At 54.5% G+C, this 26,467-nt stretch overlaps 10 protein-coding genes across 10 annotated transcripts; all 10 read left to right on the top strand.

Annotated features, from left to right (window-relative positions):
* Nucleotides 1–268: 268 nt before the first annotated feature.
* On the top strand, nt 269–2,558 carry LOC124277251 (proline-rich protein 36-like). The gene is made up of 4 exons (XM_046712902.1): nt 269–488; nt 740–1,075; nt 1,120–2,072; nt 2,184–2,558. Exons 1-4 carry the CDS (start codon nt 269–271, stop codon nt 2,556–2,558), a joined length of 1,884 nt encoding a protein of 627 aa, XP_046568858.1.
* A 66-nt stretch (nt 2,559–2,624) lies between these two features.
* LOC124277250 (proline-rich protein 36-like) lies at nt 2,625–3,335 on the top strand. Its single transcript, XM_046712901.1, has one exon. It carries the CDS (start codon nt 2,625–2,627, stop codon nt 3,333–3,335), a length of 711 nt encoding a protein of 236 aa, XP_046568857.1.
* LOC124277249 (proline-rich extensin-like protein EPR1) lies at nt 3,335–5,927 on the top strand. The gene is made up of 4 exons (XM_046712900.1): nt 3,335–5,076; nt 5,220–5,317; nt 5,454–5,582; nt 5,728–5,927. Exons 1-4 carry the CDS (start codon nt 3,335–3,337, stop codon nt 5,925–5,927), a joined length of 2,169 nt encoding a protein of 722 aa, XP_046568856.1.
* Nucleotides 5,928–5,997: 70 nt separating this feature from the next.
* Nucleotides 5,998–6,711, top strand: LOC124277248 (extensin-like). Its single transcript, XM_046712899.1, has one exon. It carries the CDS (start codon nt 5,998–6,000, stop codon nt 6,709–6,711), a length of 714 nt encoding a protein of 237 aa, XP_046568855.1.
* A 13-nt stretch (nt 6,712–6,724) lies between these two features.
* On the top strand, nt 6,725–7,333 carry LOC124277247 (leucine-rich repeat extensin-like protein 3). The gene is made up of 2 exons (XM_046712898.1): nt 6,725–7,084; nt 7,229–7,333. The coding sequence occupies exons 1-2, from the start codon at nt 6,725–6,727 to the stop codon at nt 7,331–7,333; spliced, it is 465 nt and encodes a 154-aa protein (XP_046568854.1).
* Nucleotides 7,334–16,546: 9,213 nt separating this feature from the next.
* Nucleotides 16,547–17,053, top strand: LOC124277246 (extensin-like). Its single transcript, XM_046712896.1, has 2 exons — nt 16,547–16,870; nt 16,952–17,053. The coding sequence occupies exons 1-2, from the start codon at nt 16,547–16,549 to the stop codon at nt 17,051–17,053; spliced, it is 426 nt and encodes a 141-aa protein (XP_046568852.1).
* Nucleotides 17,054–17,092: 39 nt separating this feature from the next.
* On the top strand, nt 17,093–19,249 carry LOC124277245 (proline-rich protein 36-like). Its single transcript, XM_046712895.1, has one exon. It carries the CDS (start codon nt 17,093–17,095, stop codon nt 19,247–19,249), a length of 2,157 nt encoding a protein of 718 aa, XP_046568851.1.
* A 5-nt stretch (nt 19,250–19,254) lies between these two features.
* On the top strand, nt 19,255–20,316 carry LOC124277244 (vegetative cell wall protein gp1-like). Its single transcript, XM_046712894.1, has one exon. The coding sequence runs from the start codon at nt 19,255–19,257 to the stop codon at nt 20,314–20,316; it is 1,062 nt and encodes a 353-aa protein (XP_046568850.1).
* Nucleotides 20,317–20,496: 180 nt separating this feature from the next.
* LOC124277242 (vegetative cell wall protein gp1-like) lies at nt 20,497–21,297 on the top strand. Its single transcript, XM_046712893.1, has one exon. The coding sequence runs from the start codon at nt 20,497–20,499 to the stop codon at nt 21,295–21,297; it is 801 nt and encodes a 266-aa protein (XP_046568849.1).
* A 300-nt stretch (nt 21,298–21,597) lies between these two features.
* Nucleotides 21,598–22,386, top strand: LOC124277241 (leucine-rich repeat extensin-like protein 3). The gene has a single exon (XM_046712892.1). The coding sequence runs from the start codon at nt 21,598–21,600 to the stop codon at nt 22,384–22,386; it is 789 nt and encodes a 262-aa protein (XP_046568848.1).
* The last annotated feature ends 4,081 nt before the right edge of the window (nt 22,387–26,467 follow it).

Genomic DNA, 26,467 nt, shown 5'->3' with positions numbered 1-26,467 from the left:
CTCCAAATCTCCAAGTCTCCATGCCTCCAAGTCCTCCAAGCCTCCATGTCCCCATGCCTCCAGCCCCCATGTTCCATGCCTCCAAGCCTCTCCTCCATGTCCCCTTGCCTCCAAGCCTCCAAGTCCCCATGCCTCCAAGTCTCGCCTCCAATCCTGCAAGCCACAAGTCTCCAAGCCTCAAGTCTCCCCATGCCTCCAAGTCCTCCATGCCTCCAAGCCACAAGTCTCCAAGCCTCAAGTCCCCATGCCTCCAAGCCTCCATGTCCCCATGCCTCCAAGCCTCCAAGTCTCCATGCCACCAAGCCTCCAAGCCTCCATGTCCATGCCTCCAAGCCTCCAAGTCTCCATGCCCCCCAAGCCTCCATGCCTCCAAGCCTTCCAAGCCTCCAAATCCCCATGCCTCCAAGTCTCTGCCTCCAATCCTCCAGGCCACAAATCTCCAAGCCTCAAGTCTCGCCTCCATGCCTTCCAAGCCTCCAAGCCTCCAAGTCCCCAAGTCCCCATGCCTCCAAGCCTCCATGTCCCCATGCCTCCAAGCCTCCAAGTCTCCATGCCACCAAGGCCTCCAAGCCCCCATGTCCCCATGCCTCCAAGCCTCCAAGTCTCCATGCCCCAAGGGCTCCATGCCTCCAAGCCTCCATGCCTCCATGCCTCCAAGCCTCCAAATCTCCATGCCCCAATGCCTCCAAGCCTCCATGTCCCCATGCCTCCAAGCCTCCAAGCCTCCCGTGCCTCCAAGCCTCCAAGCATCCAAGTCTCCATGCCTCCAAGTCTCCCCGGCCTCCAAGTCTTCCAGGCCTCCATGTCCCCAAGCCTCCATGCCATGCCTCCATGTCTCCATGCCTCCATGCCTCCAAGCCTCCATGCCACAAGTCTCCAAGCCTCCAAGTCCCCATGCCTCATGCCTCTGAAGGCCTCCAGGTCCCCATGCCTCCAAGCCTCAGTGTCCATGCCTCCAAGCCCCCATGTCTCCAAGCCTCCAGGGCCTCCATGCCTGGCCTCCAGCCTCATGCCTCCAGTGTCCTCCGTGTCCATGGCTCCAAGGCCTCCAATCTCCCCATGCCTCCGGCCTCTCGTGTGTGCCCCATGCCTCAGGCCTCCATGTCCCATGCCTCCAAGGCCTCCATGCCTCCATGCCTCCAAGCCTCCAAGGCCTCCGGCTCCTCATGGCCTCATGTGCCTCCAGGCCCATGCCTCCAAGCCTCCAGGCCTCCATGTCCCCATGCCTCGAAGCTCGGTCCATGCCTCCCCATGGCCTCCGGTCCCCATGTCCCATGCCCTCAAGCCTCCTTGCCTCCATGCCTCCGGCCTCCAGGCCTCCAGGTCTCCAGGCCTCCATGGTCCCCATATGCCTCCATGCCTCCAAGCCTCCATGTCCCCGTGCCTCCAAGGCCTCCGGCCTCCATGCCCTTGTGGCCTCCGGCCTCCAGGTCCATGCCTGCCTCCAAGTCCCTCCTGCCTCCGGCCTCCATGCCTCCTCCATGCCTCCGGCCTCCATGTCCCCATGCCTCCAAGCCTCTCGGTGTCCCATGCCTCCTAAGCCTCCGTTCCATGCCTCCCATGCCTCCGTGTCCGTGCCTCCGGCCTCCATGCCTCCTCATGCCTCCAAGCCTCCGGCCTCCAATGTCCCCATGCCTCCGGCCTCCAAGTCCCCATGCCTCCATGCCTCCATGTCCCCATGCCAGGCCTCCCGGCCTCCGGTCCGGGTGCCTCCATGCCTCCAGGGGTGCCCGTGCCTCCAAGCCTCCGGCCATGGCCCCATGCCTCCATGCCTCCATGCCTCCATGCCTCCGTGCCTCCGGTCTCCAAGCCTCCAAGTCTCCATGCCTCAAGTCTCCATGCCTCCAAGCCTCCGTGTCCTCGTGCCTCCAGGCCTCCAAGCCTCCATGCCTCAAGTCTCCTGGCCTCCAGGCCTCCAAGCCTCAGGGTCTCCGGCCTCCAGGTCCCCATGCCTGCAAATGTCCAGGCCTCTCATGCCTCCCATGCCTCCAAGGCCTCCATGTCCCCATGCCTCCAAGCCTCCAAAGTCTCCTGCCTCCAAGCCTCCAGAGTCCCCATGCCTCCAAGCCTCCGTGTCCCCATGCCTCCAAGCCTCCATGTCCCATGGCTCCAGGCCTCCAAGTCCCCATGCCCATGCCTGGCCTCAATGTCCCCATGGCTCCCAAGCCTCCATGCCTCCATAGCCTCCAAGCCTCAGGTGTCCCCATGGCTCCAAGTCTCCAAGCCTCCGGCCTCCTCCAATGCCACCAAGCCTCCGTGTCCCCATGGCTCCAAGCCTCCATGTCCCCATGCCTCCAGGCCTCCAGTGTCCCCATGGCTCCAAGGCCTCCACCTCCATGCCTCCAAGCCTCCAAGTCTCCATGCCTCCTAAGCCCCCTGCCACAAGTCTCCAGCCTCCATGTCCCCATGCCTGCAAACTGAAGCCTCCAAATCTCCATGCCTCCAGTCCATCCAAGCCTCCATGCCTTCCAAGCCTCCAAGCCTCCAATCCCATGCCTCCAAGTCTCCTGCCTCCAAGCCTCCAAGCCTCCTGTGCCCCAAGTCTCCAAGCCTCTTAAGTCCTCCATGCCAAGCCACAACCTCCAAGCCTCCAAGTCCCCATGCCTCCAAGCCTCCATGTCCCCATGCCTCCAAGCCTCCAAGCCTCAGAAGTCCCATCCAAGCCTGGCCTCCATGACCTCCAAAGGCCTCCATGTCCACTGCCTCCAATCTCCTCCATGTTCCAGCCTCCGGCCTCCATGCCTCCAAGCCTCCAGCCTCCTGTCCCTATGCCTCCAAACCTCCATGTCCCCATGCCTCCAAGCCTCCATGCCTCCAAGCCTCCACCTGCCTCCAAGCTCCAAGCCTCCATGCCACCTAAGGTCCTCCAAGCCTCCATGCCCAATGTCTCCATGCCTTCAAGCCTCCCAAGTGTCCCATGCCTCCTCCAAGCCTCCATGTCCCCATGCCTCCTTGCCTCCAAAGTCTCAAGCCTCCAAGCCTGGGTCCAAGCCTCCCAAGTCCCTCCAAGCCTCCAGGTCCCATGCCTCCAAGCCTCCATCCATGCCTCCATGCCTCCATGTCCTTTGTCTCCAGTGCCTCCATTCCTCCCATGCTCTCCATGCCTCCAAGCCTCCGGCCTCCATGCCTCCATGCCTCCAAGTCTCCGGTTCCCATGCCTCCAATCCTCCAAGCCTCCAAGTCCCCATGCCTCCCAAGCCTCCATGCCTCCATTCTCCAAGCCTCTGTCATGTCTCCATGCCTCCATGCCTCCAAAGTCTCCATGCCTCCTAAGCCTCCAAGCCTCAAGTCTCCAAGCCTCCAAGTGTCCATGCCTGCAAGCCTCCAAGTCCTAATGCCTCCCAAGTCCTCCCCCGGCCTCCTACCTCCCATGTCCAAGCCTCCATCCAAGTACCCATGCCTCCCGGTCCCCTGCCTCCAAGCCTCCAGGCCTCCATGCATGCCTCCAATGTCCTCCAAGCCTCCAAGTCCCCATGCCTCCAAGGCCTCCATGTCCCCATGTCCAAGCCTCCCAAGGCCTCCAGGCCTCCAAGCCTCCATGTCCCCATGCCTCCAAGCCTCCATGTCCCATGCCTCCATGCCTCCAAGGTCTCCATGCCTCTTCCCCTCCTCCAAGGCCTCCAAGGCCTCCATGCCTCCAAGCCTCCAGGCCTCCATGTCCCCATGCCTCAAGTCTCCAGGCCTCTGGCCAATGCTCTCCAAGCCCCCATGCCTCCAGGCTCTCTGGCCTCCATGTCTCAGCATGCCTCCAGGCCTGCCTCCAAGCCTCCATGTCTCCTATGCCTCCAGGCCTCCAGGTCTCATGCCTCCAGGTCTTTCCCAAGCCTCCAAGCCTCAAGTTCCCATGCCTCCAGTCCTCCATGCCTCCCGTGTCCTCCAGGCCTCCATGTCCCCATGCCTCCAGGCCTCCGTGTCCCCATGCCTCCAGGTCTCCATGTCTCCCATGCCTCCAGGCCTCCCAGGCCTCCAGGTCTCCAGGCCTCCTCCCATGCCTGCAGGCTCAGGCCTCCGTCACCATGCCTCCCGGTCTCCCGGCCTCCACCGGCAAGTTCCAGGTCTCCAGTCCCGTGCCTCCAGGTCTCTCTGCCTCCAGGCCTCCAGGCCTCCTGCCTACAAGTCTCCAAGGGGTGCCCATGCCTCCAGGCCTCCAAGCCTCTCCAAGTCCCCATGCCTCTCCAAGCCTCCCGGGTCCCCATGCCTCCAGGCCTCCCAGTCCCCTCTCAGGCCTCCATGGCCTCCATGGCCTCCAGTGTCCCCATGCCTCCAAGCCTCCATGTTCGCGTCTGCCTCCAGGCCTCCATGTCTCCATGCCTCCTATGTCTCCAAGCCTCCGTCCTCCATGCCTCAGGGCCTCAGTGTACCCGTGGCCTCCAGGCCTCCAAGTGGGTCCACCAAGCCTCCATGCCTCCAGGCCTCCGGTCCAAGTATCCACGTGCCTCCGGTCTCCCCAAGCCTCCATGTCCCTGTGCCTCCGGCCTCCAAGCCTCCAGGCCTGTACCTGTCTCCATGCCGGCCTGGCGGTCTCCAGCCTCCGTGTCCATGCCTTCCGGCCTCCAGCCTCCCAGCCTCCATGTCTCCATGCCTCCAGGCCTCCGCCTCCATGCCTCCTGGCCTCCAAGCCTCCACGCCATGCCTCCAGGCCTCCAAGTCCCCATGCCTCCGTGCCTCCAAGGTCACCCATGCCACCAAGCCTCCGGCCATGTCCCCATGCCTCCAAGCCTCCAGGTCCATGCCATGCCTCGGCCTCAGTGTCCCATGGCTCCGTGCCTCCAAGTACCAATGCCACCATAGCCTCCAGTGGTCTCCGTGTGGCTCCAGGCTCCCATGCCTCCAGGCCACCAGGTGTCTCAGTGCCTCATGGGCCCAGGCCTCCAAGTGCCTCCATGCCTCCAAGCCTCAGTGCATGATGGCTCCAGGCCTCCATGTCCCATGGCTCCATGTCCAGGATCTCCATGCCTCCAGGCCTCCAGGCCACAGGTCTCCAGGCCTCCAGGCCTCCTCCATGCCTGGGCATCACCAGGCCTCCAAGTCCCATGCCTCCCAGGCCTCCAGGGATCCGTGCCCCATGCCTCCAAGGTAAGCCTCCAAGCCTCCATCCGGCCTCCTGGTGCCTCCAAGTCCAAGCCTGCCTCCCTGTCCGGCCTCCGTCCCGTGCCACCAAGGCCTCCAGGGCCTGTGCCTCCAGTGCCTCCAATGGTCCATGTCCGTGCCTCCGGTAGATCTGTGGCTCCGGCTGGCCTCCAAGTGCCACATCCAGGCCTCCAGGCCTCCATGCTCTCCATGCTCCAAGCCTCCCAGGGTGTCTCCATGCCTCCAAGTAGCCATGCCTGCAAACATCCAAGCCTCCAAGTACCCATGCCTCCAAGCCTCAATGTCCCCATGCCTCCAAGCCTCCAAGTCCCCATGGCTCCAAGCCTCCATGTTCCCTCCATGTCAAGTCTCCATGCCTCCAGGCCTCATCCGGCCTCCCTGCCATGCCTCCTCGGTGTCCATGCCTCCAGGTCCCCTGGCCAAGCCTCCAAGCCTCCATGTTCCCATGGCCTCCGGCCTCCATGCCTGCAAACATCCGTCCGGCCTCCAAGGTACCCATGCCTCCAAGCCTCAATGTTCCCATGCCTCCAAGCCTCCAAGTCCCAATGCCTCCAAGCCTCCAAACTTCGAAGTCCCCATGGCTCAAAGCCTCAATGTCCCCATGCCTCCTGGACTCCATGTTCGCATTGCTCCAAGCCTCTAAGCTTCCATGTCCCTATGCCTCCAAGCCTCCATGTCCCCATGCCTCCAAGTCTCCATACCTTCAAGCCTCCAAGCCTCCAAGCAACCAAGTTTCCAAGCCTCCACGCCTCCAAGTCTCCAAGCTTCCAAGTCTACATGCCTCCAAGCCTTCAAGCCTCAAAGTCTCCAAGCCTCCATGTCCTAATGCCTCCTAGCCTCCAAAGTATCCATGCCTCCAAGACTACATGTCTGCAAGCCTAGCAGTCTGTAAGCCTCCAAGTCCCCATGCCTCCAAACCTCAGAGCCTCCATGTCTCCATACCTCCAAGCCTCAATGTCCCCATTCCTCCAAGCCTCCATGTTCGCATGCCTCCAAGCCTCCATGTCTCCATGCCTCCATGCCTCCAAGTCACCCATGCCTCCAAGTCTCCAAGCCTCTAAGTCCTCATGCCTCCAAGCCTCTGTGTCCCTATGCCTCCAAGTCTCTAAGCCTCAATGTCCCCATGTCTCCATGTCTCCATGCCTCCAAGCCTCCAAGTCTCCAAGCCTCTATGCCTCCATGCCTCCATGCCTCCAAACCTCCAAGCCACTACGGCTCCAAGCCTCCAAATTCCCCATGCCTCGAAGCCTGCACTCCTCGAAGTCCCCATGGCTCCAAGCCTCCAAGCCTCCATGTCCTCATGCGTCCATGCCTCAAAGCCTCAATGTCCCCATGCCTCCAAGCCTAAGTCCCCATGCGTCCAAGGGTCTAAGCTTCAATGTCCCTATGCCTCCATTCTCCAAGTCCCCATGCCTCCAAGTCTCCAAGCCTCCAAGTCCCAATGCCTCCAAGCCTCGAAGTCTCCATGCCTTCAAGCCACCATGCCTCCAAGCAACCAAGTTTCCAAGCCTCCACGCCTTCAAGCCTCCAAGCTTCCAAGGCTCCATATCTCCAAGCCTTCAAGCCTGCAAGTCTCCAAGCCTCCAAGTCTCCAAGCCACCATGTCCCCATGCCTTCTAGCCTCCAAGTATCCATGCCTCCAAGCCTCCAAGCCACAACTCTCCAATCCTCCAAGTCCCCATGCCTGCAAACTTCGAAGGCTCCAAATCCCCATGCCTCCAACTCTCCAAGCCTCCAACCTTGCAAGTCTCCAAGCATCCATGGCTCCAAGCCTCCTAGCCACAAGTCTCCAAGCCACCAAGTCCCCATGCCTGCAAACATCCAAGCCTCCAAGTACCCATGCCTCCAAGCCTCAATGTCACCATGCCTCCAAGCCTCCATGTCACCATGGCTCCAAGCTTCTAAGCCTCCATGTCCCCATGCCTCCCAACCTCCAAGCCACTATGTCTCCAAGCCTGCAAGTCCCCATGCCTCCAAGCTTCCAAAATTCCAAGTCTCCATGTCCCCATGTCCCCATGCCTCCAAGCCTTCAAGTCTCCATGCCTCCAAGCCTCCCAGCCACAAGTCTTAAAGCCTCAGAGCCTCTATGTCTCCATACCTCCAAGCCTTAATGTCCACATGTTCGTATGCCTCCTAGCCTCCATGTCTCCATGCCTCCAAGCCTCCAAGTCACCCATGCCTCCTTGGTGTTGATAGCCGACACCACCGCGCCACGCCTGACTTGGACGTCGTTCTGGGCTAGCAGTTGTGACATGGCACCCATGAACTCCCGCCCGGGGTCAACTTGCAGCTCTGTGGGCCATGTCAGCGGACTGCGTTTGTATATGCGCTCGAATCCGCGGGCTACTTGGGCCGCATCTTTTGCGGTTAAGGGCTCGGCTTCCTTGTAGCGGCTGGCAACGTCAACGACGGCTATATCATTCTGTTTCTCGATTTTGGTGACCTGGGATAGCGGGGTGGGTTCGTCTATACCAGCCCAGTTGAGCCCATCATTTTGGGGATAGCTAGAAGGCATGTTCGAATTAACGTCGGCCGGAAACAAGGCTGACCTGATCGCTAACCTCATGCAATCATCCCCCTCTGTTCTTGATGTTGACCATTGCTTGTTTTTTCTTGTAGTAGGGGGGCAAGTCTAGGTACGATCCGCCTCTGAACGGTACGTAGTTAGCTATGTCTAGATAGACCTTATCGATTTTATCCACAGCCCACCCAGAACCCATGTGTGTGAAGTGTTCCAAATATTCCCGTATTTGCTGAAAACTGGTGTCGATGGACGCGTCTATCGTCTCGGCATGAGTCACGACTTCTTGTTTACCCTGGAAGTAAGGCTGAACGTACTCAATGGCACCATTCTGTTGTTTATCAAGCGACATCTTTGCCGTTATTTGAAACTTTAGACTTCCCAAATCGTTCAGTTCTTAACTTTGTCAGCGATCAGCGGCTTGATGTCGCCGATGTCTATGTTCTTATCCACATGCATGCGCCAGCCTCTCAGATAGGTACCTACAGCGTGTTCAGTGCGCACGAACTCTAGATCAACGACTCTGTGCTGATGTAACAGTTCAACGAGCTCAGGCTTCCTCATACGGAATAACCTACTAACCCCAGCTCTTGGGCTTCCCGTTTGAGTTGTTTCACAGTGTGGGGACGTATGGGGTCGTGCAACAGTGCGACAAGCCCGGCTTTCCTCATACGGGAATAACCAGTCAACCCCAGCTCTCTGGCTTGGCGTTTGAGTTGTTTCACCGTGGGAGGGGGTTGTATGTCGAGTAACCTAAACAATTGGGGTCTCCTCATTCGGGAGTAACCCACTACACCTCGTTCTCTCGCAATCTGCTTGAGCTCTCGGACAGTAGGCATTGTAATACCCAGGTGTATACAATCTCTAATTGGTCCGCCAACAAGGGAGGTAACTCCTCCAACCTTAATGGGACTTTGATGTGAGCAGGTGGAGGCCTGGCGCCAGTAGGTCCACTTTAGCGTCATAATACGCTATACTTAGGTAGACCGTTTTGGCCACGTACCCCTTGGGGTAGATACTTCGTATTGTGTTGAGGTACTTATCTAGCTCAGGTTGAGTCGCGATTTTCCGCCCACCTGTTATGGGGAAAGTATACCTGATGCCATCTTTAGCCCATGTCATTTCCAATGTGAACCGAAATTTGAAGCGCCCCAGGCTATTCAGTTCCTCTTTGAGTATACCAGCGATGGCGGTGACGGGTATGCTTTCGGCTTTGTTCATCCGCCAGCTTTTCAGGTAACCTTTCGGGGTTACAGTAGTTCGTATGAACGCAGGCATTATTATGCCTTTTCTTCTCGTAGATAAGCTGGTGCCTGACTACGTTTGCCCCGTGGGCTTTACATAAACAGTAATGGCATTTCACTCCAATACCGCACATGGAACAGGTGTAGTTCGCGAAACACCTCCTATGAAAACAGCAGTACCCCTCAGTCCTACATCTCCTACTGCAGGTCTCGGTCTTCCCCATAAGTATGTACTGGTATCGGTACGGGGTAGGTCTCATCTTTTGTATACTCATATGGGGACCTAGTTTAATTGCTTTACATTCAACGCAGTCGCTGCTAGACCCAGCACGACGAAGGTCAGTTCTCGGTCCTTTTGCCCCGGGGATGGTGTGTAGTACTGAGCAAGTGTGGGTTCCTCGATTGGTTAGAGTTGTTTGCCGGTTGGTAGGTAGTATTCTCTCGCTGCATCGTCGATGTCATGGAACGTTTTATCGGCATGGTTCTCACGCTGGAGTCTTCCGTAATTTCGAGAACAGGTAATTTCTCCCAGAAAATGCCAGGGCATTGACTAAAGCCCCGTCGACTATCATAGCGATCGTATCCATCCTATATATTTACTTCAAAATATTCCCCGGTATGATACCTTGCCTCATGAGGATATCCTTGGTGGCCATAGCCATGCCCAAATTCATGATGAACATGCCCATATCCTGCAGGTCGAGGTCGAACTTTATAGTCGGTTGTGTGAGGACCATCTTGGTCAACCGAGCGTACCCTACGGCTAGGCCGGCGACCACAGTGGCGTGGTATGCTTCGTTAACGAACTTTTCCCCTCAGACATGATGTATATGATATAGAAATATATATTTATAACATAATATGGGGGTTGACCTCTAATTGTGGTTGTTGGGGTGGTGCTTGTGGCCTATTATAAAGCATGAAAACCGCGGCAACCGCAGCAGTTGTGCCTACAATCCATATATAGTTACTCTTATGTTGCTTGGCTAGACCATCTTTTCTACCGGCGGCGACCCTTTTAGGGTTCTTCTGCTTGGTGACTTGTACTGGGGTCGGGGTTTCCTCTATCGTCACTAGTGATATCTCCTCTGACAACAGGTTGTCTGGGCAGCATCCATCTTGTATACTATTATGATTATCATTCCCATATTTAAATTGACAATGCTTCGCCGTGATGATCGCCGCTGTCACCTGGGCTAAGAACATACCGTATTTATGGTACAGCAGGCAGCTGACGGCGCTCAAAGCGTGTTGGATAAAGGGGTCCTTCTTGAGGTCCTCCCACAGGTAAAGCCAGCATTCCGGGGGAATGGGGAGGAAGTACGATGCTATGCCAGTGTAGATCTGCGCTACCAGTTTCTCTTGCTTGTAGTCATCAGGTCGCTTATACCCCTCCACCAACAGTTGTTCGAGCAGGTCGTTGCAATCCATCCTATAATGTAACAAGCGATTCTTAACTCTAATGATATAATAACCGATACAGGCGAAACACAGCGAGATGAAGGTTAAATTGCACACGGTGAGCACTTCACAAGCCATATAGAATAGTAACTTTTAATTGCTAAGACATTGCTTAGCATTGCTTAGCATTTGCTTAGCATTGCTGAGCTAAAATACCCTATAGTCCACGGGTTGGTTGGTCTTGAGCACGAGCTTAACATGCTTCGTCTCGGCTAGCTGCCTCTTCACCCGTTCCCGTTCTAGTTTGCTCATCACATCGTTCTCTCTCAAGCACTCCTCGAACGAATCCCTGTCCTTGCAGTGGAATAAGGCCACCCATCGCGTTTGCTCCCTGAGGTCTTTCAACACCTAGTTGAACTTCTGCATAAGCACCCAGACGCTGTGCTTTGCGTGCCAGCCGGAGAAGGCCAGGTACGATAGCATGTCTCTCTTTTTTGTTATCTCCTTGTTAGCACTGCAGTCGTCCAGGATGAACAGCGTCGACTCCCCTTTAAATTACCTGTAATAAGCCTTCAACCAGTCCTGCAGACGTGTTCCCGGGTCGACTCTGTGTACGTCCGTGTCCGTCATCACCCAAGGTCTTTCCATGTACGTTCTATTCATGGGCAAAGTAGGGCACATGATAACGATATTGTCGAAGACATCCTGGCAGTACCCCCTCCAGCATGTCCAACACGAAAACGGTCTTCCCACAGCCCGTCTGCCCGCACACTATGGCGCAGTGCGGGTCGCGGGGTAGATCAATAGATGGCTTGCACAAATCTCCCATTCTCTATATTAGGTTGCGCGTCCATAATCACGTACAGATATAATTTCAACTTGCCCGCGGGTTGAGCCTTCTTGGCAATCTGGATGGTTATCCCCTTGCTGCCGTTGTCGATGCGGCGACCGCTGCCATGTAATTGATCATCGTCCGTGGATCGCATGTCCAACCATAGCGCGTACTTGGTGGTCAGGTATTCACCGATCTGCACGGAGCTTAGGTCCAGGTCCTTGACGACGTGTTGGTGTCGGGTTGGTAGCTTCGTTATCTCATCCCACTGCTGGTGTGCCCTCATACCGGCGCTGAACAGCTGGTTGGGCACGCCCTCGATGGTCACTTCCACCTTTTCAATCTCGGGGTTGAAAAACTTCTCGCTGTCCCTTTTCGGAAGGGCTCGTAATCCTCCAAGGGGACAATCAGGATACCTTTCATTGATCGCGCCGGCATGTTTAGGTTGATGTTCCACAGCATGTCTCTCTTATCCTGTATGATCGCTGTATGCGGTCATACAGGATGGCCACCTTCCCCGAGTACTGGTTTCGAACCTGCCTTGCCAGCTCCGGGCTAGTGACAATGTCAAACCCCAGAGAGTTGTTGTCGATGGCATAACTGGCTTCATCACCATTTGGCGTACGCACGACTTTGCTGTAGTCGTTATACGTGAGCCCGTATTCAAGCCTATCACCCAGCGCGGCCAGTTAAAACGGCACATGCCCTGTGAGCAGCTTGAAGTCGAGCGGCACGCAGAACAGCGCAACCGAGTCGATTTGCTGATACCGTGGTACACGTCATTGACGCATTCTCCCTCACTTTTCCAGAGGTCCCCGTAGCAGTAAAATATGTCGCTGTCGTTGATGCTCAACACCTCGTTGCCGCTGATATTGATGGTGGTTTTCTTGATGATGGCTCAACCTACGTTCCGCACGAGCTCGCGTTTGTCGTTGGCGGAGGTCAACGTGAGGTTGAACGTCAGTCGAAGCCATCAGCGCCGTGGCCGGGCTGGTGTAAGTAGCCGCTAAGGAATTTTTAACCAAATGAGACCCAAACCGAACGCGATCCCGCCAACCACCAGCGCTGTTTTACGATCGATGTGTTCGTTATTTTCAGCCACCCGGTGTTGTGGCAGGGGCTGTGTTGGTGTGGGTTGAACCCTGAGCTTCGGGGGTGGTACGACTATAACCGTTTCACCCCTGGGAGGTGGGACGTGACTCACGTTGATGCCTGCATTGACACCCAACTCTGGTCGGCCGTGGCTATAACTATTTCGTTGTTGTAGCCCACTGCTTTTTTTACTCTCAGTTGCATGTCGCTCGGGGACATGTACAGTCCCATGTCGAAGACGTAGTCGACTTTAGACCGGGCGTATTCCAATACGTTTTGGTGAGGTGAGGTGAGGTGAGGTGAGGTGAAATTGGGTTTAACGTCGTGCTTGAGAATATTTCGCTCATATGACGACGGGCATGCGTGTGTATGTGTGTGTGCGGCTGCTTGTACTAGCCCAGACTTAAGCTGGTTTTATAGTGCTAGCCCACTGAGATACGATGCCGCAGTGAAGCATGAATACCCCCCTCAGACACATTATACTGACTCCGAGCCGACCAGTCCTTGTTGTACCCATTAATGCCGAGCGCCAGGCAGGAACCAACAAGTACCATATTTTAACGTCTTTTGGTATGACGCGGTCGGGGATCGAACCCGTGACCTTCCGCTCTCCGGGCGGACGCTCTAACCACTACACCACGGAGGCGGTCAATACGTTTTGGTAGTGTTTGATGGCACTCGGCAGGTCGACCGGGGTGGCGATGGCATCCTCGACATTAGCAACGAACAGTTTCTGAGTGTCGTAAGCAGTCCCCTAACCGAGGATGTTGGAACGCGTTTGTGTCTGCCCACCCAACAGCGCCCACACGTACGTTCGAATCGAGTCGTTCAAGCGTTCGGTGCCGGCACGAGTGAACCCTCTCTACGTGTCCAGCATGAACTTTTTCCAGTCATCCGCGGGCCCCTGCTCGAACCTCCAGACTCAGTAATCCTTGCTGTTGTTGAAAGCCATGTAACGGTCATCCCACTCGTTTGTTGTGATGTGATGATACGACTTGTACCCCCATTCTTTCATCTTTTCGCTGGCTTCCACGAGGGGCATGTTGTGAACGATGGGGATACCCAACCCGTGGTTCGGGCCCGACAAAGGCCAATCCGTCTTCGGGTCTAGTTCGAATTCATTGCAAACGCGTTCGTAGGCCCGTCTATCGTACGGGTTGTTTACTGCGTCCCATGCTTTGTCCTGTGGGAGCGGAGCGCTGATCTCTTTGAGGATACGCCTGACCTGGTAGTACACGTGAAACGTGAACACAGACTGACTCAGCGGTCCCCGACGAGTGTCGGTCAATGTCAAGCCACACCCAGTCGTCGCACACCAGACGGCGAAGTTAAGTTGATTCTGCCAGAACAGCATAGGGGTGTTGAACCAGGCGTGGACTGCCTTGACGTTAGTCACAAAAAGCTTATACCGGTCGAACACATCTATGAACTGGGCTCCGATATACAACCCAGCCCGCGACCATGATCTTCATGTGCGGGAAATCTATGTCCATTTTAGGGTAAAACACTCCCGGTTTGTACATTTTTAAAGTATTATATAATGGGTATATATGCTCTAACATGTACGTAACACTTCCAGGAATAATGAGCGGTGAATCCTGTGAATATAGGATACCTCAGCATAACGCTGCACATAAAATGACTAGCGCACAAGGTCCTGGAATGAGGTTGAAAAAATGCATCAATGTGGGGATCTCCGACCTTGGGGACACACGCGGGTTCGACGACCCCGGAGTAGATGGTAAACTTTACGCCTTGCAGCTTAAAAACAGTATTTACAAACGCGTTGAAGTCTCCTCCATCGGTAGAACCCTAGGTGAGATAGTAGATACCTCAGGAGCGGCCCTCAACACTCAGTTCGACCTAGTCCGCATCGGTGATGATAGATGGGCGGTATACCCATCGTTTGAAGGCAAACTGTTCGACCTAGAAGATGTTGAGAGCACGACCGTTGCTCGAAACAAGCAGTATACGCTCGTCTTCACCGACTATGACAAGTGGGTGTTGTTACCCTCTCGAGTGGATTGGTTTCTCAACATTAGTCTCGGCTCCCCATACGTGTTCACGAGAACAAAGACAACTACCTAAACAAAGTCGTGAACAACGGAACCATGCTCGTGGCTTACATCCCGGTGCGGAGACGTAGCATAATCATCAGCCCACTCTCAAGTATGGCGGCCCACATGCTATCGAGTAAACCGGGAGTGCAAGCCGTGACATTGCAGTTGGTGTCTGAATTCGCCGGTGTGGTCAAAATCCTGGAAGGTCTACCAGCAAATTCCACGTTTGCCATCGCAGGACGAAGTCGAAGTCGTGAAGGGAATCAAACTCCGGTGGGTGAAACAGCACCAGTATCACGTTTACACTGTTTACGTGCGGGTGGGTGTCGACTCCCACACCAGTCTGCAGGGGGTCACCATGACCGTGGAAGACACGATATCCCTCACCAAGATCTTCCTACCCGACAACATACACCTCATGGTGTTGAAGTGCACCCTTGAGAGGTTATCAGAAAAACAATTGGAAACTATCTTGTAATAGTATTATAGCAATGTCCAATCATCATCGGCCCAACGCCACGCTTAACGACCTAGGAAACACGGAAGGGTTCGATCTGCCCGGCGAGGAAGACGCCTTGTACGTCCTACACTTGAAAGACAACGTGTATAGACGGGCGGCAATGCCCGATCATTGGCCCAACATCACACTCGGGGACTTTAGAGAGCCCAAATGGTTGATCAACATGACCCTCACCACACCTTACGTTTCTTTCCCAAGGGTGGATGGTCCTATCACTAGTTATATCACCGAAATTAAGAACAACGGTATCTTGCTCGGGCGTTTCACCCCCCCAAACTTTCAGAGTATAAGAGTTTCCCAAACACCAAATCGCCCGGGCTACATGTTAAATGCATCCAGTTATACACGTTTATCATTTCGATTATATGCTGGCCTATTATATTCTATGGTTATGCCCCCAGGCTCCACATTCATCATAGAATTCTTTTTCAGAGACGATATTGATGAGGGGGTGGTTCCCCCCTGGCACCTTTTACCTGGGGTGGAAATAAGATTGCCACATTCATATCCATTTACAGACCGCCATTGTCGTATCGTCATATGACGGAGCTCGGACCCCTCACCGGGGTTGCTGCCCCCCTTAATAAGCAACCATATAGTTAGTATAGAACAAGAGTGACCTATTGACCGTTCCACTATTCACCTACATGGGCACGTAGGCCTTATAAGCCTCAAGTACATTGATCGACTATTATATGAAGCCCAATTAAAAAATATCTTGTAGTATATATTATACGCACAGGATGGGGCTGTACCCAGTCGTAGAGGTAGTAGCGAAGACACTGGAAACCGTAGACGGGTTTCGATTGAAACAGTTATGTGACGTAAAATGCCAACTAGAACAAGACCGCGACACACGGGCAGCATTGTACAAGAAGTACCATAGAGCTTTCAATGTCGTGGATGGGGTTGATACCACCCTTATGGCTACCAGTATGGGGTTAAGGGCAGTAGGTGTGGGGTTGTTGACCACCATCGTAGCCGCACCCGTAGTGCTAGGCATCGAAATAACAGCTGGGGTGTCAGGGTTGGCTGGATTGGTGTTTAAGTTTGTGTCACGCAGACTGCATCGTAAGGCATTGAAACACGACGAGATCAGGATCCTAGCCGATGCGAAGTTAAACACCATAGACGACCATATTTCCACCGCACTCACTGACAATAAAATCTCAGAGGAAGAGTTTCGTTTGGTCCTCTCCCAACTCACAAAATATCATGAAATGAAACGAGAGATTCGAAACAAGTCTCGTAAAACTGCCGTCAGCGAGCGAGCCAAAAAAAGTACATAGAACAGGGGATACAACAAGCCCAGCAAGCCTCAATTATGAAAACCAAAGAAATCATAGGAGATTCACGTTAAACTGTTTTGCTGAGATCAACATCATGTAGGGCAGCCACGAGCCGCCGCCAGAGAGGAATCACAGCACAATGTTACCCCCCAAGCAAAATATTTAACACTTACCTTGTCGAGTAATCCCAATAGTATCCTGTAACCAACTGTTTCCTCGAGGTCAACACGACATAGTGTCACGTGATCAGGAAAGTTTTGGTTCGCGGTCATAGTGACCAGGAAGTTAACAGGGGGTTCAAACCTGGTATATAAAATAGCGGAGAGAGATAAGGGCCTGACAAAAGCTGTATTTAGTGAATGAAGCTTTACAGAGGCTTTTGCTGAACTTTATCTCGTACCCCAGTGTGTATATACTACTCCCCATGCTTCCAAGTTTCCAAGTCTCCAAGTCTCCAAGCCTCCAAGTCCCCATGCCTCCAAACATCCATGTCCCCATGCCTCCAAGCCTCCATGTACCCATGCTTCGAAGCCTCCTAGCCTCCAAGTCCCAATGGCTCCAAGCCTCCAATCTTCCATGTCCCCATGTCTCCAAGCCTCCATGTCTCCATGCCTCCAAGCCTCCAAGTATCCAAGCCTCTATGCCTCCTTGCCTCCATGCCTCCAAACCTCCAAGCCCCCTAAGTCTCCAAGCCTCCAAGTCCCCATGCCTCCATGCCCCCAAGCCTCGAAGTCCCCATGGCTCCAAGCCTCCAAGCCTCCATGGCCTCAAAGCTTCAATGTCCCAATGCCTCAATGCCTCCATGTCTCCAAGCCTCCATGTCTCCATGCCTCCAAGCCTCCAAGTCCCCATGCTTCCAAGCCTCCATGTCCCCATGCCTCCAAGTCTCCATGCCTTCAAGCTTCCAAGCCTCAAAGCAACCAAGTTTCCAAGCCTCCACGCCTCCAAGTCTACATGCATCCAAGCCTTCAAGCCCACAAGTCTCCAAGCCTCCATGTCCTAATGCCTCCTAGCCTCCAAGTCTCCATGCCTCCAAGACTCCATGTCTGCAAGCCTGGCAGTCTGTAAGCCTCAAGTCCCCATGCCTCCAAACCTCCAAGCCACAAGTCTCCCAGGCCTCCAAGTCCCCATGCCTGCAAACTTCGAGGCCTCCAAATTCCCATGCCTCCAGGTCCCAAGTCTCCAAGCCTCCAGCCTTGCAGGTCTCCAAGCTTCCAAGTCTCCTTTTTGCCTCCAAATTTCGAAGCCTCCAAGTCCCCATGCCTCCAAGCCTCAGAGCCTCCATGTCTCCATACCTCCTCCAAGCCTCCAATGTCCCCATGCTTCCAAGCCTCCATGTTCGCATGCCTCCAAACCTCAAAGCCTCCATGGCTCCAAGCCTCCAAGCCTCCATGTCCCCATGCTTGAAGCCTCCATGTACCCCATGCCTCCACGTCTCCAAGCCTCCAAGTCTCCAAGCCTCCAAGTCCCCTTGCCTCCAAGTCTCCATGACCTCCATGCCTCCACGTCTCCATGCCTTCAAGCCTCCAAGCCTCCAAGCAAGTTTCCAAGCCTCCAAGTCTCCAGCTTCCATGTCCTCATGCCTCCAGCTCCAAGTCCCCATGTCTCCATTCCTCCACATGGTCCATTTCTCCATTTCTCCATGTCCCCATGCCCCAAGCCCCCAAGCCTCCAAGCCTCCAAGCCTCAAGCTTCCATGTCCCCATGTATACATGCCTCCAAATCTCCAAGCCTCCAAGTCCCCATGCCTCCAAGCCTCCATGTCCCCTTGCCTCCAAGTCTCCAAGTCTCCAAGGCCTCCATGTCCCCCAATGCCTCCAAGCCTCCATGTCTGCAAGCCTGGCAGTCCTGCAAGCCTCCAAGTCCCCATGCCTCCAAGCACCCATGCCTCAAAATACCCATGCCCTCCAAGCATCCAGGTCCCCATGGCTCCAAGCCTTGTCCCGATGCCTCCAAACCTCCATGTCCCAAGCCTCCACGTCCCCATGCCTCCAAGCCCCCAAGTCCCCTATTCCTCCAAGGCCTCCAAGCCTCCCCAAATCCCCATGCCTCCAAGTCTCCATGCCTCCAAGCCTTCAAATCCCATGCCTCCAAGGTCCCCATGCCCCCCAAGCCTCCACGCCTCCATATCCACATGCCTCCAAGTCTCCATGTCCCCAAGCCTCTAGGGTCTCCATGCTTTCAAGCCTCTCCTAAGCATCCAAGCAACCAAGTTTCCAAGCCTCCAGGCCTCCAGGCCTCCGGCCTCCACGCCTCCCCACGCCTCCACGCCTCCACGCCTCCAAGTCTCCAGGTCTCCGAGCCTCCCAAGTCTCCGGCCTCCATGTCCCGTGCCTCCTGGCCTCCAGGTATCCATGCCTCCCCAGCCTCCATGTCACCAGGCCTGGCCGGTCTCCAAGCCTCCATGTCCCCAAACCTCCAGGCCTCCATGTCCTCATGCCTCCCGTCTCCAAGTCCCCATGACTACATACCTCCATATCCCCATGTCCCGTGCCCCAAACCTCCAAGCCTCCGGTCCATGCCTCCATGTCCCCATGCCTCCAAGCACCCATGCCTCAAAATACCCATGCCTCCAAGCCTCCAGGTCCCCATGCCTCCAAGTCTCCAAGTCATGGTGCTCCAAATCCATGGCTCCAAACCTCCAAGCCTCGTCCCGATGCCTCCAAGCCTCCTCCATGTCCCTCAAGCATCCACGTCCCCCATGCCTCCGGCCTTCGTCCATGCCTCCAAGTCCCCATGCCCTCCACGCCTCCATGTCACATGCCTCCAGGGGTCTCCATGTCCCCATGCCTCCGGGGTCTCCATGCTTTCGCCTCCTAAGCATCCAAGCTTGGCCAAGTTTCCAAGCCTCCGCCTCCGCCTCCACGCCTCCAAGGTCTCCAGGGGTCTCCAGGCCTCCAGGTCTCCGGCCTCCATGTCCCGGTGCCTCCGGGCCTCCTGGCCTCAATGTCCCCATGTCTCCATGCCTCCAGGCGGCGTCCGGCCACTATGTCTCCGGCCTCCAGGTCACCATGGCTCCAGGCCTCCAGGACTCCATGTCCCTATGCCTCTGGCTTCTAAGCCTCCAAGGATCTCATGCCCCCATGTCTCCATGCTCCAAGGGCTCCATGCCTTCAAGCCTCCAAGCCTCCAAGCAACCCAGGTTCCAGGCCTCCGTGGCCTCCGTGGCCTCAAAGCCTCATGTGTCCATGCCTCCTAGCCTCCATGTTCGCATTGCTCCAAGCCTCCAAGCTTCCATGTCCTATGCCTCCAAGCATCCAAGTCCCAATGCATCCAAGTCTACCTGAAGCCTCCAAGTCCCCTTGCTTTCAAGCCTCCATGACCCCATGCCTCCACGTCTCCATGCCTTCAAGGCCTCCAAGCCTCCAAGCAACCAAGTTTCCAATCCTCCAAGTCTCAAGCTTCCATGTCATCCATGTCTCCAAAGCTCCAAGTCCCTATGTCTCCATTCCTCCATGGCCCCATTTCTCCATTCCTCCATGGCCCCATGCCCCCAAGCCTCCAAGCCTCCAAGCCTCCAAGCCTCCCGGCCTCCAGTCCCCATGCCTTCAATTCCCCATGCCTCCAAGCTTGGGGTCCCCATGGCTCCAGGCCTCCAAGCCTCCGTGTCCTCACGAGTCCAAGCCTCTCTCATGTCCCCATGCCTCCAAGCCTCAGAGCCTCCGTGTCCCCATGCCTCCAGGCCTCAGTGTCCCGTTCCTTCCGGCCTCCGTGTTTGCGCCTGCTTCCAAACCTCTGGCCTCCAAGTCCATGCTGCTAATTCTCCATGCCTCCAAATCCGATGCCCCCATGCCTGCAAGGCCTCTAAGCCTCCATGTCGGCACGAATCCTGGCCTCCGGCCTCCGTGTCCCATGTCCCCATGCCTCCAAGCCTCGATGTCCGTGCCTCCATGTCCCATGTCATACCTCCATGTCCATGTCCCCACGCCCCTCAAGACCTCCAGTCCCCGTGCCTCCGTGTCCCATGCCTTGGCACCCGTGCCTCCATGCCATGCCAGCAAGCATCCAAGTCCCCATGGGTCTCCAAGGCCTTGTCCCGATTGCCTCCAAGGCTCCTTATGTCCCCAGTCCTCCACGTCCCCATGCCTCCAAGCCCCCAAGTCCCTATTCCTCCCGGCCTCCAAGCCTCCCGATCCCCATGCCTCCAGGGTCTCCATGCCTCCAGGCCTTCAAATCCCCATGCCTTCTGAGTCCCCGTGCCCCCAAGTGCTTCCATGCCTCCATATCAACATGCCTCCAAGTCTCCTTATGTCCCCATGCCTCTAGGTCTCCATGCTTTCCGGCCTCTAAGCATGCAACCAAGTTTCCAAGCCTCCGCCTCCACGCCTCCAAGTCCTCCAAGTCTCCCAAGCCTCCAAGTCTCTTGGGCCTCCATGTCCCGATGCCTCCAAGCCTCCTAAGCCTCAATGTCCCCATGTCTCCATGCCTCCAAACGTCCAAGCCACTATGTCTCCAGGGCCTCCAAGTCACCATGGCTCCAAGCCTCCAGGACTCCATGTCCCTATGCCTCTGGCTTCTAAGCCTCCAAGATCTCGTGCCCCATGTCTCCATGCCTCCAAGGCTCCATGCCTTCGGCTCCAAGCCTCCAAGCAGCCGGCCTCCAAGCACTCCAAGCCTCCGTGGCCTCAAAGCCTCAATGTCCCCATGCCTCCTGGCCTCCATGTTCGCATTGCTCCAAGCCTCCAAGCTTCCATGTCCCTATGCCTCCAAGCATCCCAAGTCCCAATGCATCCAAGTCTACAAGCCTCCCAGTCCCTTTGCCTTCAAGCCTCCATGACCCCATGCCTCCCACGTCTCCATGCCTTCAAGCCTCCAAGCCTCCAAGCAACCAAGTTTCCAATCCTCCAAGTCTCCAAGCTTCCATGTCATCATGTCTCCAAAGCTCAAGTGCCTATGTTCCCGTTCCTCCATGGCCCCATTTTCTCCATTCCTCCATGGCCCAGCATGCCCCAAGCCTCCAAGGCCTCCAAGCCTCCAAGCCTCCAAGCCTCCGGTCCCCGTGCCTTCCAGTTCCCATGCCTCCCAGGCTTCCGGGGTCCCCATGGCTCCAAGCCTCCAAGCCTCCATGTCCCCACGGTCCAAAGCCTCAAAGTCTCATTGTCCCCATGCCTCCAGGCCTCCAGGGGCCTCCATGTCCCCATGCCTCCAAGCCTCAATGTCCCCATTCCTTCAAGCCTCCATGTTTGCATGCTTCCAAACCTCCAAGCCTCCGTCCATGCCTACTCCTCCCATGCCTCCAAATCCTGATGCCCACATGCCTGCAAGCCTCCTAAGCCTCCATGTCAGCATCAGATACAGTTTTCCAAGGTCCAAGCCTCCATGTCCCATGTCCCCATGCCTCCAAGCCTCGATGTCCAGCATGCCTCCTAGCCTCCATGTCCCCATGTCTACATACCTCCATCCCCATGTCCCCACGCCCCCCAAACCTCCGGTCCCCATGCCTCCATGTCCCCATGCCTCCAAGCACCCATGCCTCAAAATACCCCATGCCTCCAAAGCATCCGGTCCCCATGGCTCCAAGCCTTGTCCCGATGCCTCCAAACCTCCATGTCCCCAATCCTCCACGTCCCCATGCCTCCAAGGCCCCTGGTCCTGTTCCTCCAAGCCTCCAAGCCTCCAAACCCCATGCCTCCAGGTCTCCATGCCTCCATGCCTTCAAATCCCCATGCCTTCAAGGTCCCCATGCCCCCCCTTCCGCACCTCCATATCAGCATGCCTCCAAGTCCCCATGTCCCCATGCCTCTAAGTCTCCATGCTCAAGCCTCCCTAAGCATCCAAGCTAAACAAGGTTCCAAGCCTCCACGCCTCCACGCCTCCACGCCTCCATGCCTCCAAGTCTCCGTCTCCTGCCTCCCGGGTGTCTTCATGCTCCATGTCCCGATGCCTCCTAGCCTCCAGGGGTATCCCATGCCTCCAGGCCTCCATGTCTGGAGCCTGGCAGTCTCCAAGCCTCCATGTCCTCGTGCCTCCAAACCTCCAGGGTCCCCGTGTCTACATGCCTCCATGTCCCCATGTCCCCGTGCCCCCCAAACCTCCAGGCCTCCAGTCCCCATGCCTCCATGTCCCCATGCCTCCAAGCGCCCATGCGCTCCAAATACCCGTGCCTCCAGGCCTCCAGGGTCCCCATGCCTCCAGGTCCCCATGCCCCAAGCCTCCACGCCTCCATGTCCACAGGCCTCAAGGGATCTCCAAGCCTCCAAGTCCCCATGCCTCGTCTCCAATCTTCCAAACCTCCAGGTGTCCATGTTTCCGTGCCTCAGCCTCCAAAGTCCCCATGGTCAAAGTCCCCATGCCTCCAAACCTCCATGCTCCCCGGTATTGGGTTGCATTGAATGACAATTTTAGTTCGGTGAAAACAACGAAATATTAACATATACGAAAATTAACTGTTTAGAGCTGGAGACATGCAATTTGCAAAAATCAATCTGAAACCTGCAACGTGCATTCAATCATCTGGACAGGTGTGACGGTCATAAATCATGAGTTTAATTAACAAGTCGGCACAAACTTTGCTAAATAATCGAAATATTATTTTTATATTATACATCACTACGTTCGATAACGACTTAGACAGCTACCCAATAATCGAATTTGCTCACTGGGCTTTATTGCATTTAGATTTGTTTATAATTTCTGTTTTATTTATTTGGTTTTTATTGTGCATAGTTGCAACAATAAATGAGGCGCCTTCGTCGGCGTAGTTCATATCATCATGATGTCCATGATGCTGCCGTTTCAGCTGATTGCGCTGACTGTAACGTCTTTGGTCGGCGCGTCCGATCTTGTCGTTTACGACATCAACACCAGAGTAAGCTGATGTTTATTAAGCGAAGAAGATAGAACTTTTTGTCAATCGGGCATATATTTCGTAAAACAGGGAACACCTGTGTCTAACCTCTCGAACTGCCATCAGTGCAGGTCTTCTGTGACAGGGTTCCAATGTTGTATCCCCCGACACCTATACCCGGCTAACACTGACATTCAATTAGTGAGTGAGTGAGGTTAAGTTTACGCCGCTTTTAGTAATGTTCCAGCACTATCACGGCGGGGAACAACAGAGATGGGCTTTACATATATTCAGGACATATATTTAGAGCATTAGACGGACGTTTTATTTGCTTGAATTTGCAGTTTAATGCCTTGAATTAGATCGACATTGTTATATTTGGGTTTGCAAATTGAAAAAGTAAACAAGGCTGGAATTTTGACACAAAGAAGTTAGTGTAAAACCAACCAGCCACTATCACACACTAAAACGTGTCATAGAGTGATTTTGAACAAGTGATCACGATGGCATGATATGTCTACAAAAATATGGTCACCAATCTAACTGTCACACAGTTCTCCAATAACTATTGTTGTGATTGTATGAACCACCAAGGGCAACACATCAGTAAAAGAATAGTAAAAGTAATAGTAACAGTCCGCTTATATGGCGCTCATGAATATCCAGGCACATTGCCTGCTCACGGCGCTACGTACATTACTATCCCCGGTCATAGGACACTATGGGACTGTAACGGAACGGCCAAGGACTAGTCGATACTAGTAGACAAACTACACAAATATTATGGATGCTGCCACCAGTCACAAAATGTGACAAAATGAATACCAGAGCTCGGAGACGAGGTTTGAGTGAAAATATATCACAGGGACCTAACAGATAGTGAATGTCGAAACTGGCGAATGCTGAGGATCACAAAACAAGTAGATAAAAGTTCCAATAGCGAGTTTATTGATGAAGCACCGCAATGCACTATGCTTCGGTCACCTCCATTCAATCTCAACTCCAATGAACTAAACAATGCTCTCCTCCACTCAACTGAAATGCACTACATTCCGCTCACCTTCCTCAACTCAACTCCATTGCGCTGTACTTCGCTCACCTTCACTCTGCTCCACCGCAATGCACTATACTCCGCTCAATTCAATTCATCTTTAACTCAGCTCCAATGCAATACTCCACTCAACTCCACTCCAATCCACAAAAATCTGCTCTCCTTCACTCAACTCAACTCCAATGCACTATACTCCGGACACCTCTGGAATGAGCGGTGTATAGTGCATGTGGAGGTTTAGTTGAATGGAGGTGATCGAAGTATCGTACATTGCAGATGAGTTGAGTCCCGAGGTGGAAGTGAAACAATATAGTGCATTAGAGTAGTGGTGAATTGAATGGAGCTGAGCAGTGTACAATGCAATTCAGTTGAGTTGAAGTGAGCGGAGTATATAGTGCATTGAGTTCCGTTGAATGGAGGTGTCCAGAGATATGGTTCATTGAGTTGAGTTGAGTGGAGGTGAGCGGAGTAGCAGCACATTGGAGTTGAGAATTGATAGAATGAGCGGGCATAATGTATTGGAAACTGACTTAAGGTGGAGTTGAGCGGGGTTTAGTGCATTGGAACTCTGTTGAGTGGAGGTGAGCGGAGAATAGAGTATGTGGACCCTGAGTTGAAGTTGAGTGTACGTGAGCGGAGAATAGTGCAATGAAGCTGAGTTGAGGTGGAGGTGAGCGATTGGAGGCATGAAGACTTGGAGGCATGGAGGCATGGAGGCATTTGGGACTTGGAAGCTTGGAGGCATGGGGACATGGAGGCAAGAAGCCAGAGGCATGCGAACGTGGAGGCTTCAGCATCTCAGGGACATGGAAACTTGGAGGCGTAGGAGCCATGGGGACATGTAGGTTTGGAAACTTGGAGCCATGGGACATGGAGACTTGGAGGCATGTGTACTTGGATGCTTGGAGACTTGCAAGGTTGGAGGCATGGGGACTTAGAGGCTTTGGAGACTTTTAATGGCTTGGAGGTTTGGAGACAGGGGGGCTTGGAGGCATGAGGACATGAAAGGCTGTAAAATTACTATTTTATTTTGCCGATGTAGTAAGGTTATATTTCTTACCGATATATAGAAAAATATGATGATACTTGGGTTTTGTTTTGACCTGGATCACATTTGCCACAGGCGCCGTACGATAAAGTAGTCTACACGATTTTCCGTAACGATTGTTTGCGCATCATATGGGTGACTGCGAGGCTACGACTTTGTGTCCATATTGTCTACGACCATCGTGCGATTTCGCTTGGGGACAGGCCAGAGTCAAACCTGTGATGGAGGCTGCACAGAAATCGTGCAGTGCGGAGTCGCGGTGTAAAGGGTAGATCAATAGATGGCTTTGCACAAATTTCCATTCTCTATATTAGGTTGCGTCCATAATCACGCATAGATATAATTTCAACTTGCCCGGTTGAGCCTCTCTTGGCAATCTGGATGGTTATCCCCTGCTGCCGTTGTCGATGCGCGCGACCGCTGCCATGTAATTGATCATCGTCCGTGGATCGCATGTCCAACCATAGCTGCATTTCTGGTGGTCAGGTATTCACCGATCTGCACGGAGCTTAGGTCCAGGTCCTTGACCACGTAAGTTGGTGTCGGGTTGGTAGCTTCGTTATCTCATCCCACTGCTGGTGTTGCCCTCATACCGGCGCTGAACAGTTGGTTGGGCACGCCCCTCGATGGTCACACTTCCACCTTTTCAATCTCGGGTTGAAAACTTCTCGCTGTCCCTTCGAAGGGCTCGTTAATCCTCCAAGAGGGACAATCAGGATACCTTTCATTGATCGGGCCGCATGTTTAGGGTTGATGTTCCACAGCATGTCTCTCTTATCCTGTATGATCGCTGTATGCGGTCATACAGGATGGCCACCTTCCCCGAGTACTGGTTTCGAACCTGCCTTTGCCAGCCGCGGGCTAGTGACAATGTCAAACCCCAGAGAGTTGTTGTCGCATGGCATAACTGGCTTCATCACCATTTGGCGCATTTATCGACTTTGCTGTAGTCGTTATACGTGAGCTCCGTATTCGCTTCATCACCCAGCGCGGCCAGTTAAAACGCACACGCCCTGTGAGCAGCTTTGAAGTCGAGCGCGCACGCAGAACAGCGCAACCGAAGTCGATTTGCTGATACCGTGGTACACGCCATTGACGCATTCTCCCTCACTTTCCAGAGGTCCCCGTGAAAGCAGTAAAATATGTCGCTGTCGTTGATGCTCAACACCTGCGCTGTCGCTGATATTGATGGTGGTTTTTCTTGATGATGGCTCAACCTACGTTCCGCACGAGCTCGCGTTTGTCGATTGGCGGAGGTCAACGTGAGGTTGAACGTCAGTCGAAGCCATCAGCCGCCGTGGGTCGGCTGGTGTAAGTGGCAACTAAGGAATTTTTAACCAATGAGACCCAAACCGAGCGATCCCGCCAACCACCAGCGCTGTTTTACGATCGATGTGTTCGTTATTTTCAGCCACCCGGTGTTGTGGCAGGGGCTGTGTTGGTGTGGGTTGAACTCCTGAGCTTCGGGGGTGGTACGACTATAACCGTTTCACCCTGGGAGGTGGGACGTGACCACGTTGATGCCTGCATT

The sequence above is a fragment of the Haliotis rubra genome, unplaced genomic scaffold (genome assembly GCF_003918875.1).
Source record: "Haliotis rubra isolate DU_JTF1 unplaced genomic scaffold, ASM391887v1 Scf22, whole genome shotgun sequence".
NCBI classification, from domain to species: Eukaryota; Metazoa; Mollusca; class Gastropoda; order Lepetellida; family Haliotidae; genus Haliotis; species Haliotis rubra.
This window is presented reverse-complemented; position numbering and strand designations above follow the sequence as displayed.

Coding starts and splice junctions, on each gene's coding strand:
- LOC124277245 (XM_046712895.1), top strand. CDS start 17,093: ATGTCTGCAAGCCTGGCAGTCTGTAAGCCTCAAGTCCCCATGCCTCCA.
- LOC124277249 (XM_046712900.1), top strand. CDS start 3,335: ATGCCTCCCAAGTCCTCCCCCGGCCTCCTACCTCCCATGTCCAAGCCT. Junction 5,318..5,453: donor GGGTGTCTCCATGCCTCCAA/GTAGCCATGCCT, acceptor CCATGCCTCCAG/GCCTCATCCGGCCTCCCTGC. Junction 5,583..5,727: donor ACATCCGTCCGGCCTCCAAG/GTACCCATGCCT, acceptor CATTGCTCCAAG/CCTCTAAGCTTCCATGTCCC.
- LOC124277250 (XM_046712901.1), top strand. CDS start 2,625: ATGCCTCCAAGCCTCCAAGCCTCAGAAGTCCCATCCAAGCCTGGCCTC.
- LOC124277251 (XM_046712902.1), top strand. CDS start 269: ATGCCTCCAAGCCTCCAAGTCTCCATGCCACCAAGCCTCCAAGCCTCC. Junction 1,076..1,119: donor CCCCATGCCTCCGGCCTCTC/GTGTGTGCCCCA, acceptor CATGCCTCCAAG/GCCTCCATGCCTCCATGCCT. Junction 2,073..2,183: donor CCCCATGCCTCCAAGCCTCC/GTGTCCCCATGC, acceptor ATGCCTCCATAG/CCTCCAAGCCTCAGGTGTCC.
- LOC124277244 (XM_046712894.1), top strand. CDS start 19,255: ATGTTCGCATTGCTCCAAGCCTCCAAGCTTCCATGTCCTATGCCTCCA.
- LOC124277246 (XM_046712896.1), top strand. CDS start 16,547: ATGCCTCCAAGCCTCCATGTACCCATGCTTCGAAGCCTCCTAGCCTCC. Junction 16,871..16,951: donor CCATGTCTCCAAGCCTCCAT/GTCTCCATGCCT, acceptor CATGCCTTCAAG/CTTCCAAGCCTCAAAGCAAC.
- LOC124277242 (XM_046712893.1), top strand. CDS start 20,497: ATGTCTCCAGGGCCTCCAAGTCACCATGGCTCCAAGCCTCCAGGACTC.
- LOC124277241 (XM_046712892.1), top strand. CDS start 21,598: ATGTCCCCAATCCTCCACGTCCCCATGCCTCCAAGGCCCCTGGTCCTG.
- LOC124277247 (XM_046712898.1), top strand. CDS start 6,725: ATGCCTCCAAGCCTCCAAGCCACAACTCTCCAATCCTCCAAGTCCCCA. Junction 7,085..7,228: donor CCAAGCTTCCAAAATTCCAA/GTCTCCATGTCC, acceptor TATGCCTCCTAG/CCTCCATGTCTCCATGCCTC.
- LOC124277248 (XM_046712899.1), top strand. CDS start 5,998: ATGCCTCCAAACCTCAGAGCCTCCATGTCTCCATACCTCCAAGCCTCA.